This window comes from Taurulus bubalis (assembly GCF_910589615.1).
Source record: "Taurulus bubalis genome assembly, chromosome: 10".
NCBI lineage: Eukaryota > Metazoa > Chordata > Actinopteri > Perciformes > Cottidae > Taurulus > Taurulus bubalis.
The window spans coordinates 16,621,265-16,642,921 of NC_136598.1; the positions used below are offsets into that span (position 1 = coordinate 16,621,265).

General features: G+C 40.1%; 1 protein-coding gene across 1 annotated transcript in view; it reads left to right on the forward strand.

Annotated features, from left to right (window-relative positions):
* Positions 1 to 14,787, forward strand: part of LOC306742952 (leucine-rich repeat and fibronectin type III domain-containing protein 1-like protein) — a gene marked incomplete at both ends in the record, with an annotated part of 48,963 nt that extends 34,176 nt beyond the window's left edge. Inside the window, 2 exons of the mRNA XM_079225412.1 lie at positions 9,324 to 9,973; positions 14,735 to 14,787. Coding sequence (XP_079081538.1) covers positions 9,324 to 9,973; positions 14,735 to 14,787 — 703 coding nt within the window. The remainder of the gene's footprint in view (positions 1 to 9,323; positions 9,974 to 14,734) is intronic.
* Between the last annotated feature and the right edge of the window lie 6,870 nt (positions 14,788 to 21,657).

Here is a 21,657-nt window from a genome sequence, read left to right on the forward strand (position 1 = left end):
ACTTAACATAGGCCAGAAAATAGATGATGAGCAATGATGATAATGACACAGGTAAAAGGGTAACATTGTACAGTACGAGCAACCATCTCACAACTACTAAAGAGACTGTGTACCATCTTGCTTTTTAGCCGGTCACTCATTTCCAATGAGCTGGCCACAAAAGAAGATCAATAGGTCACTGCTGCAAATATGATTTTATTTTGTTCACATCTGGACAGCCCAGTGGTCAGTGGGATGTGAGCGAACTAATTCACGTTGATTGGCCAAAACGTGCTGTTGTTGGATGAGTTCAATTTTACAGCCGTCATAGTGAAGCTGGTATTGTTTTCTCTGTGTGTGTGTGTGTGTGTGTGTGTGTGTGTGTGTGTGTGTGTGTGTGTGTGTGTGTGTGTGTGTGTGTCATCGTGGCAAAATGTGGTGCTGGAGACACATAATGTGTCTGGAAATGTCAAACATACATTTCTGAACTCCATCTATGCTTCATTTAATGTTACAATAAAATGTGTTTGATTTATTAACTCTTTAGATGAAAAAAATCCTAAAATTACAGTCTTTTAGTTTTAGGATAGTTGCACCTGTGGCAGATATAAGATAATAAATGTCTCAAATGTAAGGGGAGCCATTGGACTGTGCTTGACTACATATGCGCAGTGAGACGTTGTTTGTAATGATCTCTCAGTTCTTCTTATGTTAAGACAACTTAAATACAATATCCATTTAATGGAATGCAAATTTTGAAAGTTACAGAACACAATGAAGTTAGGATATTGTAACGATGTCTGAGAAAGCAACAGGGGCAGCAGCACCTGACAATGTGACTGTCGTATGGGAAGGTGTTATGCGCGTCAGTGTGGGTGCTTAACAAAGAGTTACATATACTATAAAAGTGCAAATGATTTAAATGCAAATCTTCTTGCAAGGTTGTCTCACAACTCTAAAGTCTGCTTGTGCATGTGCGTCATCGGGAAAATGGAGGCTTAAAAATGTGAAAAACAGAGAGAGTGAAGGTAATGACGGAGGAGGGAAAACGATATGCAGGTTGTAGGCAGAGAAAGAAAGACCCTATGTTAATAATAATGCAAAGAATTGGAAGAGAGAGATTGTCAAAACACTGCGAGAGTGGAAATCTAACAGATCCGGACGCTCAGTGGAACCCTAAAAATACTAACTCAGTTCTCCAGGGGAAGATGAAGGCCGACAGCTCACCTCCTCAGAGGGGGCAACAGTACCAGGCCCTCAGCTCACAAGGTCCCAAAGGGGAAGTCAACACAGAATGGTTAATTATGTAGCACTTATTTTTATAATTAGACCTTGTAACATCAAATGTTGTCCCCTGGGTCTTGTGAATACCTAATGGCTACTGCAGGAATAAAAATGTCAAGCTCTAAAAAGGATTTTATTAAATGTCCAAGATTGCCAATGTCACCGCGATGTTAGATGCGTGTGCTAAGCATCATAAATATTGTTTTCTGATTGAAGTTTAACGTAGGTCCACGCATCCATCCATGTCCAGTTTAGTGACATTCTTTGTGTCATTTTTTGCAGTGTGTCTGGCAGGAGGGACGGGCCGTGTCTGCTGCAGGGACTTTGCTGTCAACCCTTTGCCCTCTCCCACTCTGTACTGCCTGCACTGAAGGAATAATTGGCATATTAAATAATTTATAACAGCCGGGGCACATTATCATAAATATTCACTTGACGTTTTGCTTAGATCAACAGTCAGAACCCAGGGCTCCGGATGTGACTTCATGACATCTCATATGTGTGTGTGTGTGTGTGTGTGTGTGTGTGTGTGTGTGTGTGTGTGTGTGTGTGTGTGCGTGCGTGCGCATTTTGAGGGCCCAAGGGCTGATTGATGGACAGTATTTACAAACAAAGCGTCCTCCCATCAGTCAACATAACTGAATGCAGACAGAATGAAAATGTCAGGCTCATGCACAGACACAGATGTGCACGTGGGTATACATATCCGCAGTGAGCACGGAAATGTCAGCCCCACTCAGACTGGGCACACTCACTCATTAACATACGGGCGCATACACAGGAGTCAGCTGTGTGGCGCCTCTTGTCCGTCGGCTGCTGTTACAAGGGCCTTGAACCAAACTGTCACTGTTCTCGCCTGAGACGAGACAATAAAGACATGCGAACAACGTAAAGCTGCTGATAACGGGGTCTATTAGCATCTATTTAATGCCATTTGGCCACAGACACCAAGGTGTTCATCAGCCTCAGACTGACAACGCCTCTGCTGTACAGACACTGTACAGACACTGTACAGACGCTGTGTGTGTGTGTGTGTGTGTGTGTGTGTGTGTGTGTGTGTGTGTCTTTGTGTGTGTGTGTGTGTGTGTGAGAGAGAGAGAGACATCTAACAGGTTTTAAACAAAATACGTTCACACCACCAACACATTTCGTATACAAACATTATTTTGAATAATGTGTTATCTGCCTGTCTAAGTTTGTTGTTATGAATGCAAAAACAAAGCCCGGAGTGTATTATCAAAGAAACAAAATATGAATATTTTTAAGCTGGATACCAATATTATTATTATTAGTTATGGGTGGCAGACAATCCGACCTTAGGCGTAAGGTATAGGGACTGCGCTTAGAACAGAGGTGACACAAGCAAGGTCTACATACCCGTCAATCTTGTAAATGACACCTGACCTACTTCTTCCTAATGTGCTTCTTTATAAGACTCACTATTCCCGCTATACTATTAAATCAAAACTTATGTATGTTGCAAATTCTGATGCTGGTGATGCTAAGTTACTTAATTTTCAACAGCAAAATGATGGTCGTACAATCAAGTCTAACAGTAAATGCAGACAAAGCCTGCATTGTTAAGCGCAGACATATAAGATAAAACTTGGCATAAAAGTATGTTTGTGGTACTGCAGGTATATGTATTTGTAAATATTGTATACAACCGTATAGTTTATTGAATTAGTTTAGAACAATTTAGTTTACAGGAGAATATAAATGAACTACTGTAGAACATCCGTACGCTCAGTAGTTAAGGCAGAATAGTATTTATCTACCTACCTATGTATAGCCTATAATGTGGTTACACAGGTCTAGTTGTAAGAGAAAGTATGCAAATTCAGTTAATCTTTTGCAGAGATGAGGAATAACCTGGGGAAAAGACAGCAATCTAGACAGTAATTTATCATCTTTGGTTGCAGTGGTGTTGAAAGCAGAGATGAAAAGCTGGTAATCGAGAGCATGCCGATATATGTATTCTCTGAGAAAATAGGCCTGATAGGACAGGAACAAACAATTTTCTTTGAATCACACCTGAAAAATATGCAGAGACAGCAACATTACCATAGCTATTCAGTATTCAGGATGATACATGTGCTGTGACAGATTGCTCTCTGCCACAGCACAGAGGGAGGGTGCCCTGCTCCCCTCTTTCAACTAGTTACTGTGTAATGCCATTAGAATCTCAGTGGAGGTTAACATTGTCATGGTTGAAATGAGGGTGCAATTTGTTTTAACAGGCATTATTAAAACCAGAATTCAAACAGTAGACTGCAGAGGAAATATACAACTAGGTAAATGTCAGTAATCGTGATAGTATAATAGTGTTTAAGCACAATTACAGTAACGTTATGTGAGTAACCCACATTTGAAACAACTGTTATGGCATTTATATAGTTCGTAGTCGATGTATTGAATTATGGACAGGTCCAACACCAACATGAACATGTACAATGGCAAAACAACTTAAACTATTTGATGGCATCCCATTGGAGTCATCAATCGCCTTGATGTGGTGAGAGGTTTTTCATATGACCATTTCTTCTTCATTTCAGTGGCAGTACGACCTCAGGTGACACAGCATTAACAGCCTTAACAGCACTCTTTTTCCCGCCATTCTTCGACTTAAGTAGGTCCCCTAATACTGCTGCTAAAACTGCATAAAATTATAGCCTATTCCCGTAAGGACTTCAATATAGGACACACGGTTTGCTTGTGTGCAATGCACAACACATATTTAAAACTTACATTATGTTTTATAAGAAACTCTATTTTACGAATATGTTCTGTTGATTGTTTCACCAAAAGTCCATCTTTTCCATCCATTTTTTTTGCACCATGTGAGATGTTCTCTCCGTCATGTGATAATATTCTTTAAGCAGTGTCTGACAGTTTATGGCTGTAACTTTTGGGTTAAACGTAATCGTGATTTTTGCATCTTGGTCAGCATAATCTGGTTAGACATACTTTGAAAGGTCAGCAGTAAATGGAGTTCAAGTTTAAATACTTTGCACTTTGACTGCAGCAGCAAAGTGTAAAACCTGAGCGCTGTGCTATGCCCAAAGTTACAGTTTGGTATGATTTCTCTCACCATCAGAACAGCATTGCTTGTGCTAATGCAAAGCTTTTGTTTGTGATCATGTCAGCCTGGTTAAAGAAATAAAAAAATAGGGCGGAAGGGATTATTTTGAGGAGCTGTCAGTTTATGCGATCATTTAAACACATTAATCAGGCTATTGTCAGTAGGTTTGTGCATGTGTACACAGAGAAAGATCACATGACGTGTACTAATCTGTTCAATTCAAACAGTGAGATTTTCGTTTGTGTGTTTGAATGTGTCTTGCAGTCTTTTAGCTGTGTGTGGGCGCACAATCATGTGTACGTGTGTGCGCATGTGTGCCTGTGGGTGCCAGGATAAACCGAGTAGTGACAAAACATAACTGACTGTTGATCCGTTTGTGTGGTGTTTGTAAGAGAGAGCAGCAGCGTTGTACAAACCATTAGTTTTGCTCAGTGGCTATGTGCGTCTTTGAATCTGAATTGTAAAGGAAAGGAACACAGTTTAACTCGCTCTCAGTGTGTGCGAGTGTCCGTGGTTGAACCCATTAACTGAATAAATCATCCAGTATGATTGCTGTGTCAAATGGGCTTGCAGAACCATTTCTGCTTTGCCCAGCAGTCCTTGTCCCTTTTTTTTTCTTCTTCTCTTTTCTAAAGACATGACACACTTGCACAAGACCCAAAACTCCAAGCCACAGTTAATTATTGATTGCTTGTAACTGTGGATGTACAAAACACAAACAGATGCTGGCCAGTGAGCAAATGAAATGCCATATGCCGATTTAATTAGATATAATTGAGGTTTCTGTGATACCTTTTGTACGTCTGGTAATGTCCTTCATTGCACCAAGGTTGTTCCTTAATTGAAGTCATTCTGACTGGAATAGGAAAGGAAAATATCTGTTTAAAAAAATGTACATAAATGCTTGCGTTGACATTAAAGTATTCAATTCTGTTCAGAACATTTAATCCTTCAAGTCAGTAACACGGTAGGTGGTGGTGGTATTACATTCCCCTCTAGAATTCACTCCACCTTATCCCACCCACTCACTTCTCGGTTCATCTGCAGCTGCCTTTTAACAAAGCCCCGGGGCAGTGGAGGTTTCCCGGTTAGATTCCTAATAAGAACAGAGCACTTACAGGCTGGGAGGGGGCGGCGGGACAAGGCTGATTTCCACCACATTTGCCCATACTGACAATCGTAGGCGAGATTGTGTTTGGAGGCAACGCTGATGGTGTGCAAAGATTACCTGGGTAGTGTGAAGAGGTTCACTGATTCCGGCTTACCCGATCAGTTATGATTAGATTGAATCGAGCTGCTTCGGTAATACATAATTAATATTTATGACCTGGCATCTGACCAGGTCCAGTGGTGTGTGTGGTGGGGTGTTTACAGATACATGCCAAGAGTAGAGACTCCTCGTGAGGTAATTGCTAATGATGAATACAGGATTGTTGGCGAATCCTGTGTTAAAACAAATGAAAATGAATCACCAGCTAACTTCCACATAATGCGCTAGGTCCTCAGTAACATCTCACTAGCCATGCGTTTACCAAAATTCTAGCTGAAGATCCTTTATAATTAACATTTAATTTGGCCTGTTATTGCACTTCGGATTAATTTGCAGATTGATTGATAACAGAAGCACATCAAATCATGCATCCTGAGACAGAACACATAAGGATGTAACTATCACATTTTATTCAGTGACTGTGGCTCTGTGGTGAGCAGGGTCGTCCTTCAATCAGCGGTTCGATCCCCGGCTCCGCTAGCCCATGTCGATCTCTGGGCAAGACTCTTAACCCCAAAACTGCTCCCGTGGCTGTGCCTACGGTGTATGAATGTGTGTAGAATGTTAGTTAGTCCTATTGGGTTAGTCCTAATGACAAGTAGCTTTGAGTGGAAGACTAGAAAGGCGCTATACAAGTACAGTCCATTTACCACTTACCATAATCATCATGATACTGAATAAAAGACAATCAACTGATTTCACTGGGAAACTTGATGGGAGAATGTGCCCACCTGTACGGAAAATGTGACCCATGCATGTTATGGAGATGGGAAATTGTCGACGCAGATGGCGAGTTGGTGATTTAAAAAAAGAAAGAAATTGAGTTAAAGTGTGAGAGCCATCTTTATGTAATCATAGATACAGTTTATCACATCATAAACCTTCAAACCAGAAGTGTTTGTACTTGTGCTAGTGAGCCATACCTATTCCTTAAGCACCTTTCAATTGTAAAAGATATAAACCAACTCAAATATCAAATCAAGTTTTACTCAATGTTCAGTGCTGTGGAAAGGACATAGTACCATAGATTTTATTGATTATTTTATGGTTTATTTGATAGGGATACGGTCACAGCGCGGTGACTGTCACACTCACTCTGCCTTCTCCAGTCACATCACTCAGCACATCTTCAACACCGGTATATATGGATGGTGTAAATTAACCTCTGGAAATAAAGACAATGACAGCCCTCACACAATCATTACATTCCGTCTCCTCCACGAGTCCTATTTAGCGGGAAAAAGTTCACAATAACATATCTTAAATAAATTAATACATTTCCATTTTCAAATTATATCCTAGGATGGGTGATATCATTTTGGAAGCAATCAGTCTTGATTGCTCAAAACATATGAATACTGCTGTGACACTGGTGCGTAATGCTGCCTGATAGATGCACTGGCACTGTGAGGACTATGGGAATGGAAGAATTAAGAGTGGAGGATGTTGAGGGACCACCTCACCCACAGGCACCTTGATTTCTGTGTCAGAAAAAAAAATCCTTTTGTTGTTCTTCCTCTCGTTAGTGGCTGTGATTCATCGTGAATAATTATTAATCAGCAGACCTATTTCTATGCATCAACATTCATGAGGTGCTTTGCCTTGAGCATTTATGGTCGAATCTGGGTGTGTGGAGGTCAGGATGAGTCTGATCTATGTGTGTACATTTCCGAGTGGATTTAGGATTCATAAATGAAATATGTGCACAGGTATGCGTATGCAAGTTTTTATGGCCTAGTTTCCTTATTTGTACATTCTTTTAGGGTGGATTCCCTTCCATTTATGGGTGGATCCTACGCACTGTTTTATGAATGAGACCCGAGGTCTCCGACTGATTTCCCAGACGCTTCTCTCCTTAATAAACTATCATTTAGTTTGTTGCACTGCAGAGATAAGAAGAAAGAAACAACCATGGTATCATTTTGTTCAAACACAGCTGGGAGACTTCCCAGTGTGTAGTATTTGAAGTTTAATAAGGTGGACGAAAGCGCTATTTTACATGACTACAGTATGTTTTTTTTCTTCCAATACCGCTTTCAAATTGATTCCAGGAACCCCAGTCCAGCTCTGCTCTTGAATCATGCTGTTAACCTTCGGCAAGACATCATGGCAGATACAGTTTCCTGGTTCGATTCCTATTAGGAACTCAGTCCAGAGATCCTTTCACACCAGATTTCCCAGCCATACAAGGTCACACACACATGCGCAGAAACACACACAGAGCTATCTGCCAACATAGACTTCCTGGTTGGGGTTCAATGCCATCGATGAGCTTGGCACTGAGACTAGGCCAGTTCATACCCTGCTGCCCACTGGCTTTCACAAACACACACACTAGCCTCCCATCAGTTATTTTTCCCTCAGACTATATCGCAAAGCCTGTCTGTCTCCATGCAGAGGTGGAAATACATTTATGGGGAGGGATGGGTACAGGCAGAAATACTTACAGTACATAGGGAAAAGTGATTTAGATCAATTGTAGCAATGACATATGGCTGTCTGACAATTCCACTAGTTACATTGAAGACCCCAAGAGAAAGTAGAGACAAGAAGAAAAAGGAAAACTAAGATAAGCACCTGCTCCTGTTTACCGGGGAGATTTTCCTCCTTTGGATTTCCCCAAGGAATGCAACCTGCCAAAGAAAAGCTAGAGCTACACTATTTACCCTGGGAAAGATCGAGATAGAAGTTGACAATGGTAAGAATCAGGAATGCGTTTAATCAGAGAATGATGATCTCTGTAGCTGTGGGGGATGGATCTGTTTGAGTGTCTGTCAGGTCGCAGGCTTATGAATTCTAACTCTGTGGGGAAATAAGAACGATGAGGTGGCTGTTGTGCCACAGGCGGCACCACATGGAAATATATGATGATGGTTCATGTGTCACCGCTGCTGCTTTCATATAATAGCACACAACAGAATACAAGGGAGCAATACAAGCAGATGTAATCATAAGTCATTTTGGGCAGGGATTTTTTATTTCTTTCTTTGTTATATTGCTCTGCGTTGCTTGTTTGGTGAATGAACAGACAGAGTTGGATAGAGCAAGTTTGTGTTGGCAGGTACGTTGCCCTGTGTTAGTCCATCTGGCTTCAATGAGAGCAGTTTCACCGTGCAATGTCATTGTGATGAGAACTTGTGACATCATTTAGCAAGCAAGATAGTCCAGCAGTTTAACTTCTGACCTTAAATTTGAAATGTAGTTAAATGCAGGTGAACACCAGGACCCAGGACAATGCTGTTCAGTCTGGTGCTCAAGTCACTCAATGTCACTTTTATTTATTTTGATCTATTTATCCGCAATTTGGTTGAACCATTTTTTTAAAGTAGTATCTTCTATCCTTCCATATAATTTCCGAAGACGTTTCTTGTAAAGAACTGTGTAATTGGTGACACATTTCATGGAAAACTGAGATTTTGAGAAAGGGAAGATCATTCAAACCGAAGTAAATTTGTAATTTACAATTTAGATATTTTTCTCCTTACATGTTAAATTGTATGCTTGCCTGTCAAAATGTTTTACATTTTGCATATTCAGCTGATCTACTGTACACTGGCTGGAATATAAGACTTGTGTATGCATCTATTTTTTCCTATAACCATTAACAAATTATACTTTTTTTACAACCAATTGATGTTTATCCATTAGTTTACAGTTAATAAATTGCCTGACATCATTTCTCTGTGTCTTTTTTTTTTGCTCTGGCAGGATGATTCCATCCAGCAGCAATGACTTCCTGGTTCGGGATCTCGCTGCTGGACGCAACTATGATCTTTGTGTCCTGGCCGTGTTTGATGATGTCATCACTTCACTGACTGCCACGCGTCCTTTGGGCTGTCTGTCGTTCACCACAGACACGGAGTTCAGCCAGTGCCAGGCATTGCACAGCCACTTCCTGGGTGGCACTATGATTATAATTATTGGAGGGATTATTGTTGCTTCTGTGTTGGTTTTTATCATCATCTTGATGATACGATACAAGGTTTACAGCAACCAAGCACCACCAAACGGAAAAGCAGCCATTGCAGTGACAGCGCCAAGACCGCAGAGCAACGGGCAAGGAGGAGGCGCACAGGTCCAAGTCTTCCCTCACTCTGCCTCAAAAATGCCCGACAGTCAGGAAGACCAAGCGCGAGCACCATCCAGGGCTATGTCGCCTAGCAACACTCTGAGAGACACTGTGGCATTGGTAGAGGAGGCGAGCAGCGGACGGAGCACAATGACAAGGACTGACTCCTCGGCCAATGAGGAGTTGCTCTCGCCCACCAAGGCACGCTTCTCCTCCAGGGTCGCCATTGAGATGAAAATCAGACCGCCATCTGTCGCCAAAGAGCCCACCTCCCCCAAGGAACTGGCAGGTAAGAGAGAGACAGACCGGGAGACAGACATAGAGGAGGCATGCAGTAGAGCAAGGAGGCATTTCAGAGAGGTGGAAAGAAAGACGGAAGGAAGTTGATGAAGAAAGAAAGGGGAAGAAGGGAGAGGCACACAATACAGTCCAACAGAAAGAGATGGAGGATGAGAAATAGACAATGTGTAATTGGGGCTGTGAAATTGAGCAAGATGATAACAGTGTGTGGTACAGTGAGAATCTGAGTGAGTGTGAAGGAGAGAATGAAGAGAGATGTCATCCTGGTGCACTGGGAAAATAGTAAGAGAGACAGAGAACAATTGTTCTCTCCGTAGAGCTGAAGTAGCATCTGAAGTCATAGTAAACTCTCTATGGTTGTTGATACATCAGATTGCTCGTCTCAGCAAAAAATTCCATCCATACAGTGTAGTGGAATTAACCTAAAACCTCACTTCCTGCAAGCTCATTGATTTTTAGTTTTTTGCTCTTGCCAATTACCAAACTTAAATTCTGAACGATGGAGGATACTTTACAAGGAATATAGGAAAGTAACTCAAAGGCCTGCAAGCTGTTAAGGGGTTAAAGAAACTACTATGTTTATTTTGTTTAAGTAATTTATGTACCTGATGATGTGACCTTTGTGCAAGAAACAGCACTTCTTGGGCCTTTTCTCATGCATAATTCTTGAGAAGGCTTTGTGGTTTAGAATCAGAGGAGAGATGCATTTGGTAATGCAAGTGGGATTGCCCATCGCACCCCAGCTAACATTATTTCGCTTAGTGTTCCTTGTGCGTCCTCTCTTAGGAGGCTACACACTGTTGGACTAAGCACCCTGGGAAGGCTTGTTTTCATTGACGCAACCAGAGCTCTTGAGAGTGAAAAAAGAATGTTCCTTCAGTACAAAAAGAAAGGCTATTGGAGGTTGCCTAAAGTTCAATACCAGACCCTAATTTATCCTTTGAAAAAAATATCATGAGAAAGTTATACATTTGCAATTTTTTTAAACCTGGATGCCTCTTTTTATGTATTACATCTGTGTGTGCTTTCTTGGTAAAAAAAAAAAAAGTGACATTGCGTAAGACACTATTAAGTCTTTCGAGGGGCTTACATGCTCTCATAAGTGTCTATGCTGTGAATATTCTATATAAAACGATTATTTACCCGATAAAATAAATACAAAACTAAAATAAAAAAGAATTTGACAAAAGTACACTTTGACACCACTGAAAGCTTTTCTGGCCCTCTCTTCACAAAGTTAAACAGTGTAGACAGCTGCATACACTCACAGTTCATATGTTGCCCTGTAGTGTGCTTTCTTTTTTTGTCCTCAATGATAAGGAATGCAAAAATACGCAGGAAAAAAAAGCAAAGAGCTTTTATTTGCTATAAAGTAAGACGTTTGCAAGACCTTGGACAGCAGAGCCAAGATTTCTGATGCAACTTCTCTGACACTTAGACATTAAAAGAATCCAAGACTGTGCTGGAATCAAAAACTACTTTCTGAAGATGTTCCAGTGAGTGCTAATGACAGGCAAAGGTTCAACTCATTCACAACCCAATTTGCTCTATTGAAGTTTTATATTACAGTTTTTATTTTATAATTATTTTTTTTACATTTTCCAGCTTCAAATCTATTAGTACTAGTTGAGCTTCAGGCTACCATTCACTGACTCTCAATGTCTCGCCTCTCGCCTGCCCGTGGATTGACCTCTTGTGCCAGCTTGAATAAAGTATTTTTAGCTTCTACAGTAGTTGCTACTATACTGGCTTACTGACAGAAAATAGCTGTCAGCTGTAGGTGAGAAACACCAACTTTCAATAATATCTATAATTCATTGAGGTTTGTTGATGCTTATTCGCAGTATTATCTAAGTAGTGCAAAACGCATGATGGTAAAAGCACAGTGCTGCGTAATTACAATAGGATTATATTCTCTTTCTTTAACATGCTTTAACAGGTACTGATGGCAATTATTTTTTAATGTATCTTTTGTGTCATTGCCAGCAAAGGTTATTAGATCAAATTGTCTTATTATGTAATTAGGTCCCAGGTTTTTTGATGCAAACTTTTTTGAATATTGCATAAGATCACAAAGATGGCTTGAAATGCTCAATAGAGCTACAATAATAACAATAACAATAGTAATCCGCAAGAGCATGACAATATTCTTTTCGGGTCGGTTTTTCATGTGCTAAGCCCACTTCAGTGCTCTTCACCTTTAACATTAATCCACTCAGGCAATGGGGGTTTCATTAGAACGAATAAATGTAGACACCATTTCACATGAGTGGCTTAAACCTCTGAGTTGAAATTCTTTATCTGCGGCTGATATGTCAATTCAATTGGCCTCTCTGTGTGGGTTGAAATGAGGTGTCATTGAGCCTCGCGTTGATAGCGGGAAAGGGACGAGAGATCTTTGCAGCGCGGAGCGGCTTAGCAATCAAGTTCAGGGAAAGTTTTCACCTTTGTGAACCCGGATGGATCTTAGTTAGTCAGACATTTTTTAGAAATTAAATGAGCTCACATCACAGTCTATAATGATATTATGAAAGTAGAGTTCTGGAGCTTTTTTATGGTGTCAAGAGCCATTCTCATTAATAGGCTAATGTTAAAACAAGTGGTTTTCTTGTGGTTTTTCTCGCATTTGAAGCTATGTGAGGGGAAGTTTGTTGTTCGGAAGGTTGAAGGCCAAATAGGAGTTACAAAGCCGAGCAGTCGAGGAGTGCTCATTTGGGCTCTTACAGGATCTAATTTAGCAAACTGGGACAAGGAATTAGCATGGATTATTCTTTGTTGTTGCAATGAGGTGCCACCATATGTGCAAACTCAAAGATTTCCTCTATAGGCCTAATTAACAGCTCTAACCTCTTCACAACCTTCACTGACTGAAGTGTGTCACTCAAAGGAGCTTCCAAAGAGCATCCCAGACTGCAACAAGACAGACAAACAAAGCAATTATTAAAGTTTTCATTTTAACACTTCACCCAGGAGGGAAAGTTACCACTGGCCTTTTGTGTTCTTTGTTCCCTCTCTTTGATTCCAGGATCGCTGGCACTTTGAGGGCAACCCACAATGAGGGATAATACTCATGTGTATATACGGAGGCTGTTGGGGTTTCTCAGGGTGTAGCCGTGTCTGATGTGTTTCACTGGTTGCTGCATTGCAGAGAAAGGCAACATTGATCTGATCAGAGAGAGAGAGAACCGCAGTGAGTCAGAGTGCCTGAGGAACAGAGCAGCTGACAGATACACAGAGAGGCCCCATTAAAGGCCCACGGTTGTCAGATATGTAACCCTACATGAAGAAATTGGCACATTGTGGGTGATTGTTCGCCTTGTGTTTGTTTGCTTTTCATAGACTGTTTTGTTTACAATCATATGTGAACTGGATAAGTAATTTAGAATTTGATAAATCTTGTTTTGAGAAGTGCTGATAGGATTTTTTTTTAAAACAGGTTAAATGATAATTTGTGTTTTGCCATAGATAGACTAGAAACATATTAACCTATTTTAACAAGAGAGTAATTTTGATGTGCCTATTGGTGCTAGTGATTCCTTCCTAAATTATTGTAAGAAACTGAAAACAGAGTTGACATTCCTCACTCTGCAAAGATGCATTTTAAAGTTTTAAAAATTATTCTCAATTTTCAGCGGTTTAAGTCTTCAATTCCAGAGACTTTTAAGGACAGAATTATGTACTTGTCGACTGTGTCCCTCTGCCACGGCTTCGAAAAGGAGGCAGAAGGCACACCCGAGTCGTTCTAATTCTTCAATAACTTTGAGAGATACTCACTTTATTTGGCTCACCTGATCATTTCTGCTGAGCCTTTAAATGCTTTTTTCTCCACCAAAGGACTGAGAATTTTGTCCGACATCCGAGTACAGTTGTACCAGGAGGGAATGAGGCTTGAATACAATACATTGACAATCACAGTCTCACATGATGCTGCATGTGGAGTCAGCATCAGAAGTATGTATTTAACCTGAATACTAAGTGGGTACTTTTCTATTCAGATTATCACTAATTATATACTTATAAAACATTTCATGATTATTTCAAGCAAAGTGCTATTAGTTTAAAAACAGCCGGACGAACATTAAATGTAAAAATGTGCATGTGTGTGTGTGTGTGTGTGTGTGTGTGTGTGTGTGTGTGTGTGTGTGTGTGTGTGTGTATGTATGTAAGCTTGGCTACAAAATCCCTGCAGGTCTATGCATCTGTGTGTTATGCCTTGAGCCAGTGTAAATGTTCCCACGAGGTTAGACCAGATAGTCGAGGACAACGCAGGGATGTTTGTGACTGTGTGAAGTGCAGGAACGTGTTCTCCCCATGGCCCATCCATGACCCTGTAGCCTGTCTGTCCTCCATATATTTTAATCTATCACCACTTCTTTCAGTGTCATCCCGTATGCCCGGCCTCATTTTTCACTGCCATCTGTCTCTCTGAATTCATCTCTCGCAATCCCTCCCTCCCTCTCACTCTTTCACTCACTCACTCACTCACTCACTCACTCACTCACTCACTCACTCACTCACTCACTCACACAGTGTTTCTCAAACTCTCTCTGTCACTTCTTCTGGTCTTTCTTCTCAACCAGCTTTTTGACTATCATTTTTGCTTCCTTTCTGTACCCAATGTTTTCAGTGCTGATTTGCTGCATCTGTATCCGTGTTTTTCTCTGATTCTCACTGTTGTTCTCAATGTTTCTCCCTCTCACTTTTTTGCCTTTTCTGGCTCTGGTTCTCTCTCTCTCTCTGACGCCTCCAGCAGCAGACGACAGGCGGCCTCATAGTGTCGAATGGAGAGACTTTAAGATCTGAAGGTCTCTTGGCCTCACAAAGAGAGCGTGTCAACACATCAAGCAAAGAGTAATGACTGGCATTTAAAACTTGAACAGTCCCATGATTTTTTTTCCCCCCTAAAGTCTACCTACAGTTTCTCCCTTTCCCTCACCCTGTGTCACTACCACCATCTGACTCTTTCTTTTGGGGTTTCTTCTTCTCTGGTCAGGTCAATTCTCACAATTAAAAAAGCTAACATTTTGTAACTTTCCTCAAGTGATTTTGTCTGATGATGTTATGAGAAATCTAAACCATCGTGAGTTCTGCCTCCATCATAATACAATGACGTGTTGAATCGGTGGTGCTCACAACAGCAACATTTCTTCCTAGAGCTGCAACAATTAGTTAAATAATCGATTTGTCAATCGACAGAAATTAAATTGAATATTTTTATCATCAATTTATAATTTCAGTCCTTTCTTGAAAATATTGCCCGATTCCAGCTTCTCAAATATGATGTGATGGTACCCCTTTGTCATTAATGATAGTGAAATAAGTAACTTTTAAAAACAAGCAGTGGATGTGTCACTTTGATTGGGCCTGCTAAGCCTTCTCTGCTGGCCTAAACAGAATCACAAAGTTTAAATTAAAATGTGTTATTATTTATTTTTCATTTATTTTTTATAATAAAAAATTATAGCCATTTTATAATGTAATTGTTTTTCACAAATACACTACATGTATTATAATTGTGTTTCCCTATTAGCTTATTTTCTCATTGCTCTCTGTGGTACAGAATCCACGGCCTACCACCTCAGATTGTGTTTTTATTTCTCCTAGTTCTATTCTTCCCTTTTTTGTCGTATTTAACTCCCTTTATAGATTTCTTCTTATCTTGCCTTACTTGTTTTTCCTTTTTTCCTTGATTCTCTTAATTGTAAGAATTTGTACTACTCATTCTCTCATCCCTCCCGTTGCCTCCGTTCTGCTGGAATCTTCCTGTATTGCCTCTCCTTTCCTTTTCTGTTTTCAATTTATAAAACCTTTGTTCTGTAGTAACTTTTTATAACTTATGTCCTTTCTATCCATGTCTCTACCACTCGTATTGCGTTATCGTCTTCACATACCGCCACCTCCCCTCCACTCTTGGTATCACCTTCATCCATCTATGTGGTGCAAAGGGTGATGAAGGAGAAGACGGGAGAGGAGTGGAGGGTGATGGAGGATAAGACAGTGTTGATGTGTTGTGGTTGTGATTGATGAATATAGACTGCGGCATTAAGAAGACTCTTCTTCATTCTTTATCTGACACAATAAGCACTGGCTGGACATAAGTGCAGTCAACAAATATCCGCCCTGACAAATATAGAAAAGAAATGCTCTCCTGATAAACACACATTACAAATAACAGCTGTAGCGATATTCTGCCCCAGCAAGAACAGCTTCATCAGTCTCCAAGCTATTGCACTTCTTTGCTTACCATTGTCAGCAGAAAAAAAAAGTCAATAGATATTATGTAAAACTGGACTGAAAATCTAAATATCCTGAATTGTTAGCCATGTCCATTTTTTTTCCATTTGTTTTGAATCAAGTCTAAGTATACAAAAGGAAAAAGTATAAAAAAAAATGTATACTCCCTCCAATTTCAATTTGTTTCATTTTCTTCTGTTTTCCCTCAGGAGGTAAACAAAATACAAAAGTTTATTTTTCTTAGTCTTTTAAATGATGGTAGAAGTTATGAAAACAAAGGAAACAGCACCTTCAGAGAATGTTAAAAGTCAGGCTGTAGGATCAAGTTTAGTTCAACTCAAAGCTAAAGTGGCTTAAAGTTCAATTGTGCCTCACTAACACATGTTGAAAGGAGTATTATTGATGGTCTGTGTTAATTAGAATACTAACTCGTATTACAGATCCCACAGGTGCCAGACTGTCTTCTAGACCTCTGCTGTTTTAAATATTTTGTTATAAGAACCTTTGTTTTCTATCCTTTTATCAAGACCGTATGTCCTACTCTACATCCCTGACGTTTTATTGATCCTTTTAACCTCCTTGTTTTCTATATAGTGCTTTTTAGAACTGCTCAGTCAGTATTGTCATTTTCCTTCCAGACTAATGCAGTCATTTTAATATTCTGCTTTCTCTTTTTTCTTACTCTTCTGTTTTCTAGAACCCTGACGTTGTTGTTCTGGCAGATGTGGAGAACGTCCCCACCAGGGCAAAGCTGGTGAAAACTGAAGAAAAAAAGCCCTCAAGATCCTTTCCTATATCTCCTGTTTACCGTACCCATCACTTTGTTTTCATGAGTACCATTGGGTAAAAGACCTATACTGTCTGATTTACTATTAACTACCAATCTTGGTTGTCATGTCTGGATTGGATGTGGCAAGGCCCGGTGTCTTTTTGGCTGTTGATTGGCCAGTTGCTGCAGGATCCAGCCTTCAGTATGATCATCATAAATCACCTTTTTCATGGAACCACACACACTGAATGCTGGATTTCCTGTCTCGGTAGATGTAGATATAATGGGAGAAGGTAATTTAAAAAGGAAGCATAAAGATATAAGTGGATATGTAACAAAATAAAGACAATATGAATAAACTCCTCATCATCTGAAGCAGCATCAAAATGATGATACCAAGTGGATAATATTTACAGACAGACAGTAAAACTTATACATAGAAAATCACACTTTACTCGGACATACAATTTGATTGGCTGCACAAACAGAAAGACACTGAATTTGTTTTGGCTTTGGATATGAAGATGTGTTAAGTACTTGAATGACAATGGCTCACTGTTTCTCAACTGAACATAAGGGACTCTCAACATGGCTGACTCAAAGTAGCACTACTCCATTCATCCATGTGGATTGATCCAATTCTGCTAAACTGAACTGAGCTGAGCTGGTCCTGGAGCTGGATCTCAACCTTGACTGGACCCTGTTATCTCTCAATCAGAAGTCTGTTTCTGGAAAGCACATACAGTATAACACAAAAACCTTACCTGAGATGGACTCAAACTTGGACGCAGACGAGCCTCAACTGGAATTGTACACTGCGAAAGGATTCAGACTGTGCAGTGATCTGATGCAGACTGGACTAGACAAGCCTGTTATCAATGGGCCATGTCTGTTTTCCACTGGATGGGAGTGGTGAGGACCTTGTGGACCTTTACCAGCCTCACTAACATCTCCTTAGGGCCACTTATACAGGTGAGTACTCTGCTGATTAACCCATTAACCTAACCAAACAAGCAGACAGATGTGGAGTCAATCCACCCAAAGACCTGGTCTCATTAATTAGTGTGAAAAATGGTGACCCACCGTTAGTCACCTTGGCCTTCCACCAATTTTGGGTCCTGCCCCATAGTTTAAGACACACTTACACTTTGCACTTTCTCCTCCTGCTGCGAGTGCTCTGTAACCTAATAAGGGCAATGCTTTAACGAGTGCCATCTAATTGCTGTCAGCGAGACAATTAGAGAGCCACCCTGGCTAATGATCGGTTCCGTTACCACTCTCCACTCACAACATCACAACAGGCCACAGGAAATGCCCCCCCCTTTTTGTTGGGGTTTCTCGCTCCTTTAGTGTCTGAGTCACTCTTTATCTTATGCTCCTCTCTTCTCCTCTCAATCAGATGTCTCTTGTTTTTTTTTCCTGCCTGCCTGAGGCAGAGATCAAATACTGTTGGAGAATATAATATGCTGGATGGGAGGATATGGTTATGAGCTAACACCACAGCCTCAGGGATGGACTTTGCCTGTACAAAGGAGGGTGGGGAGGGGTCAGCAATATCTCTTTCGTCACGGGCAGAGGCTGATGTCTGCTGCAGCAGAATTGAACTCATCCAGTCCCCAGGCTGGAGAGGTTTTCACTCTCAAAATTAAGTTAGACATTTATGAGAGATAGCATCAACTGTAGTCAAATGTTATATATCTCAGCCAAACATATTAACATATTTAAACCTTTTTAATCTCCAGGGAAAGTATGATATATCCCATTTAATGTGGGCGTAAACAAACACAGCACCAGTAATTGAATAGTGCCCTTTACACTTTTGAATCATTCTTTGCCATGTCATTTTCCTGGCACACAACTGCTGTTTAAAGTGCTCTCTACTGGACTTGAACGGACACATTGGTCCAAACATTTGCTAATCAAAGATTCATGATGCTGCAAACTGCATTGTTTATTTCAAGCAACATAGCTATATTATATACCTAAGAGTATGTAATAAGCTTATTAAAAGATGCATATACAATTACCATGGCATATAATTATCAGTAATACATCTCATCATGCACAGATATGTTAGCCCTTCATTGTTAAGAAACAATAATTTACTCTATCTGCAGTTCAGTTCATCTGATTAATTGTTTGTGCGGTTGTGCTAAATAACTAAGTAGATTTTATGGAATTTCTATACCCATTGTTACTTTACTTGACAAGATAATCTATTCAGCCTGACACCCATGAATGAATGAAGGATGATTTTTTAATGATAGTCTCTACATTTCATCTTTTCCCAGGGAAACAAAATAAGAAAGAAGAGTCCATATAATGCTTTATCTTTTTTGTTTGTTTGGCAATTGTATTTTGATATCCTATTATATGCTAATATCAGATACATAATATTAAAGGACAGAATTAAGTAAGATAATACAGTAATTTCTGCCGTTTCTGTGTTTTGACGAGGCAGCAATACAAATACATTATATTCTCCTGTAAGTTATGGTTGCAAGATCTTGCACGGACAGTATTGACAACTATCTCTAATTTAAAAATATAACAAAGTGACACAAAGACTTTTCGTTGTTTGTTCAGTGACAATATTAATGCCTCCATCATCCTTATTGGACGAGGTAAACAGACACAAGTAAGAGCATTATAGTGTTCCCCTTATATGCACCTACGACTGTGCATCTGTGTTTTACTGTCCTTTCAAGACAGTATGAACAGTATGGTTACACATGTCAGACACCAGAAGCTGTTTACTCATAGCAAACAATGCCTCTCTCTGTTGTTGCTGGTGATTGTTTGAGCCATCTTGCCTATTTCTTACATACAAACACAGACACACACACACACACACACACACACACACACACACACACACACACACACACACACACACACACACACACACACACACACACACACACACACACACACACACACCAGAGAGAGATAACACAAAACAGCATTAACTAAAAGCATGGTTTAAAAATAGAAATACCTCTGTAAGTGCATGTCCGAAAGTGCCTTCAGTTGGGTTTCAAAGTGAAGGAGAATACCGGTCTGTCATCTATTTTTATCTCTGGACTTTTTGCAGTTTTTGTTTCCATTGACATAAATATTTTGAATAGATTGTATGCTGCATTTCTATTTTTAATCCAAGTGAAAAGCGTATTGGCTGGTGGGTAGGCATGATGGAATAAATATATTTTAGGCTATAGTGATTGACAGTATCTAATGCTGAATTTGTTACACCGAAGGGGTAGGATGCAGTGGGAGAACAGGTAGAAAGGACTTCGATTTTTGTGATCCCCTTTATGGTGATTAATATGGTTGTCGTACACCACACTAGAACACATGTAGTCATTTCATTCCAACTTTTTTAGAAGGTATAAAATCTTGAACCCATGAGGGACTGTAAAACCCTTTACTTGGCATCCACTTAGCTGCATGTCCTGTGTGTTAAAACAATGATTATGGTAATTGCATTACATGATTATGGATGCCTTGGTTCGGCTATTGAGCCAGTTTGGGAAAAAGGCTAAATTGTGTTTTCAACAAGTTCTGTGATGTTGACTTACACTGTGACATGCCTGGACTGGAGTTTTGAAGCCTCAAGTTCGTCATTTTGGCCATTGCCATTTTGGATTTTGACCTTCGGCATCTTGTTTTTTGCAACCAGTGAACGGAAGTGACTATATTTGGACTGCAGAGTAGTGATGCCGTAGTAGAGACGCCTTATACGGCTCTGGTAAGAGACCTGTATATCACAAGGTAGCCCTTAAGCTAACCTGGCTTTATCGTCAATATCACACTAAATGTGAGATGTAAACCATGATTTACAAAACGGATATTGTACAATACTGAAAAAGACTTGAAACTAGCAACTGAGACCATAAACTCATGTTTCCAATGTTAACTGAGAAAATAAATCAAGTGAGAAGTAGGGTAATTTTCTCATAGACTTCGATACAATCAGACTGAATCAGACTGCTTTTTGCAACCAGAGGAGCCATTCCCTGATGGCCATTATAGAGAATGCAGATTTAAGGTACTTCAGTATTGGCTTAACTTTTCAGAATAGTAGTTTTCTGGTTATCAGCTTTTACCGCTGTATGAGCAGAGTTCAGAGCAGAAGCTGTGCGCTAACCAGTGAGGCACGCTCAGACATTAACACGCACCAGAAGACCCTCAAGGCAAGCCTGGCTATGGAAGCAACACACAGAGAAACTCGGATTACAACACATACAGAGGGAGAGTGACTTCATCACTCCACTATAGCTTTACATAAAAAATAGTTATTTAATGCCATATTATTGTATAGAGACTCTATAAGACAGAGAAAACCAGCATTCTTCACAAAATGTCGAACTATTCCTTTTTTCACTTACTGTGACAGCTTCCATCTGTGGTCGTTTTGCAGGGGCATTTATGAGCAACCATTCAGTTAATTTAATTTGAGGCTAAAATGGCACAGTGAGACACACATACTGTAGTTGTTATTACGAATTGAATATAGATGAGATGCAATGTGTGCTCCCTCTATGTGTACTGTTGGGCTATTCTATGACCCTCTGTCATATCTGGTAGCTGATGTGGTGGTGACGTAGCTAGATGTGACCATGCATACATCACTGCATTTATGTAGAATTATCTGACATCCCTCTCACACA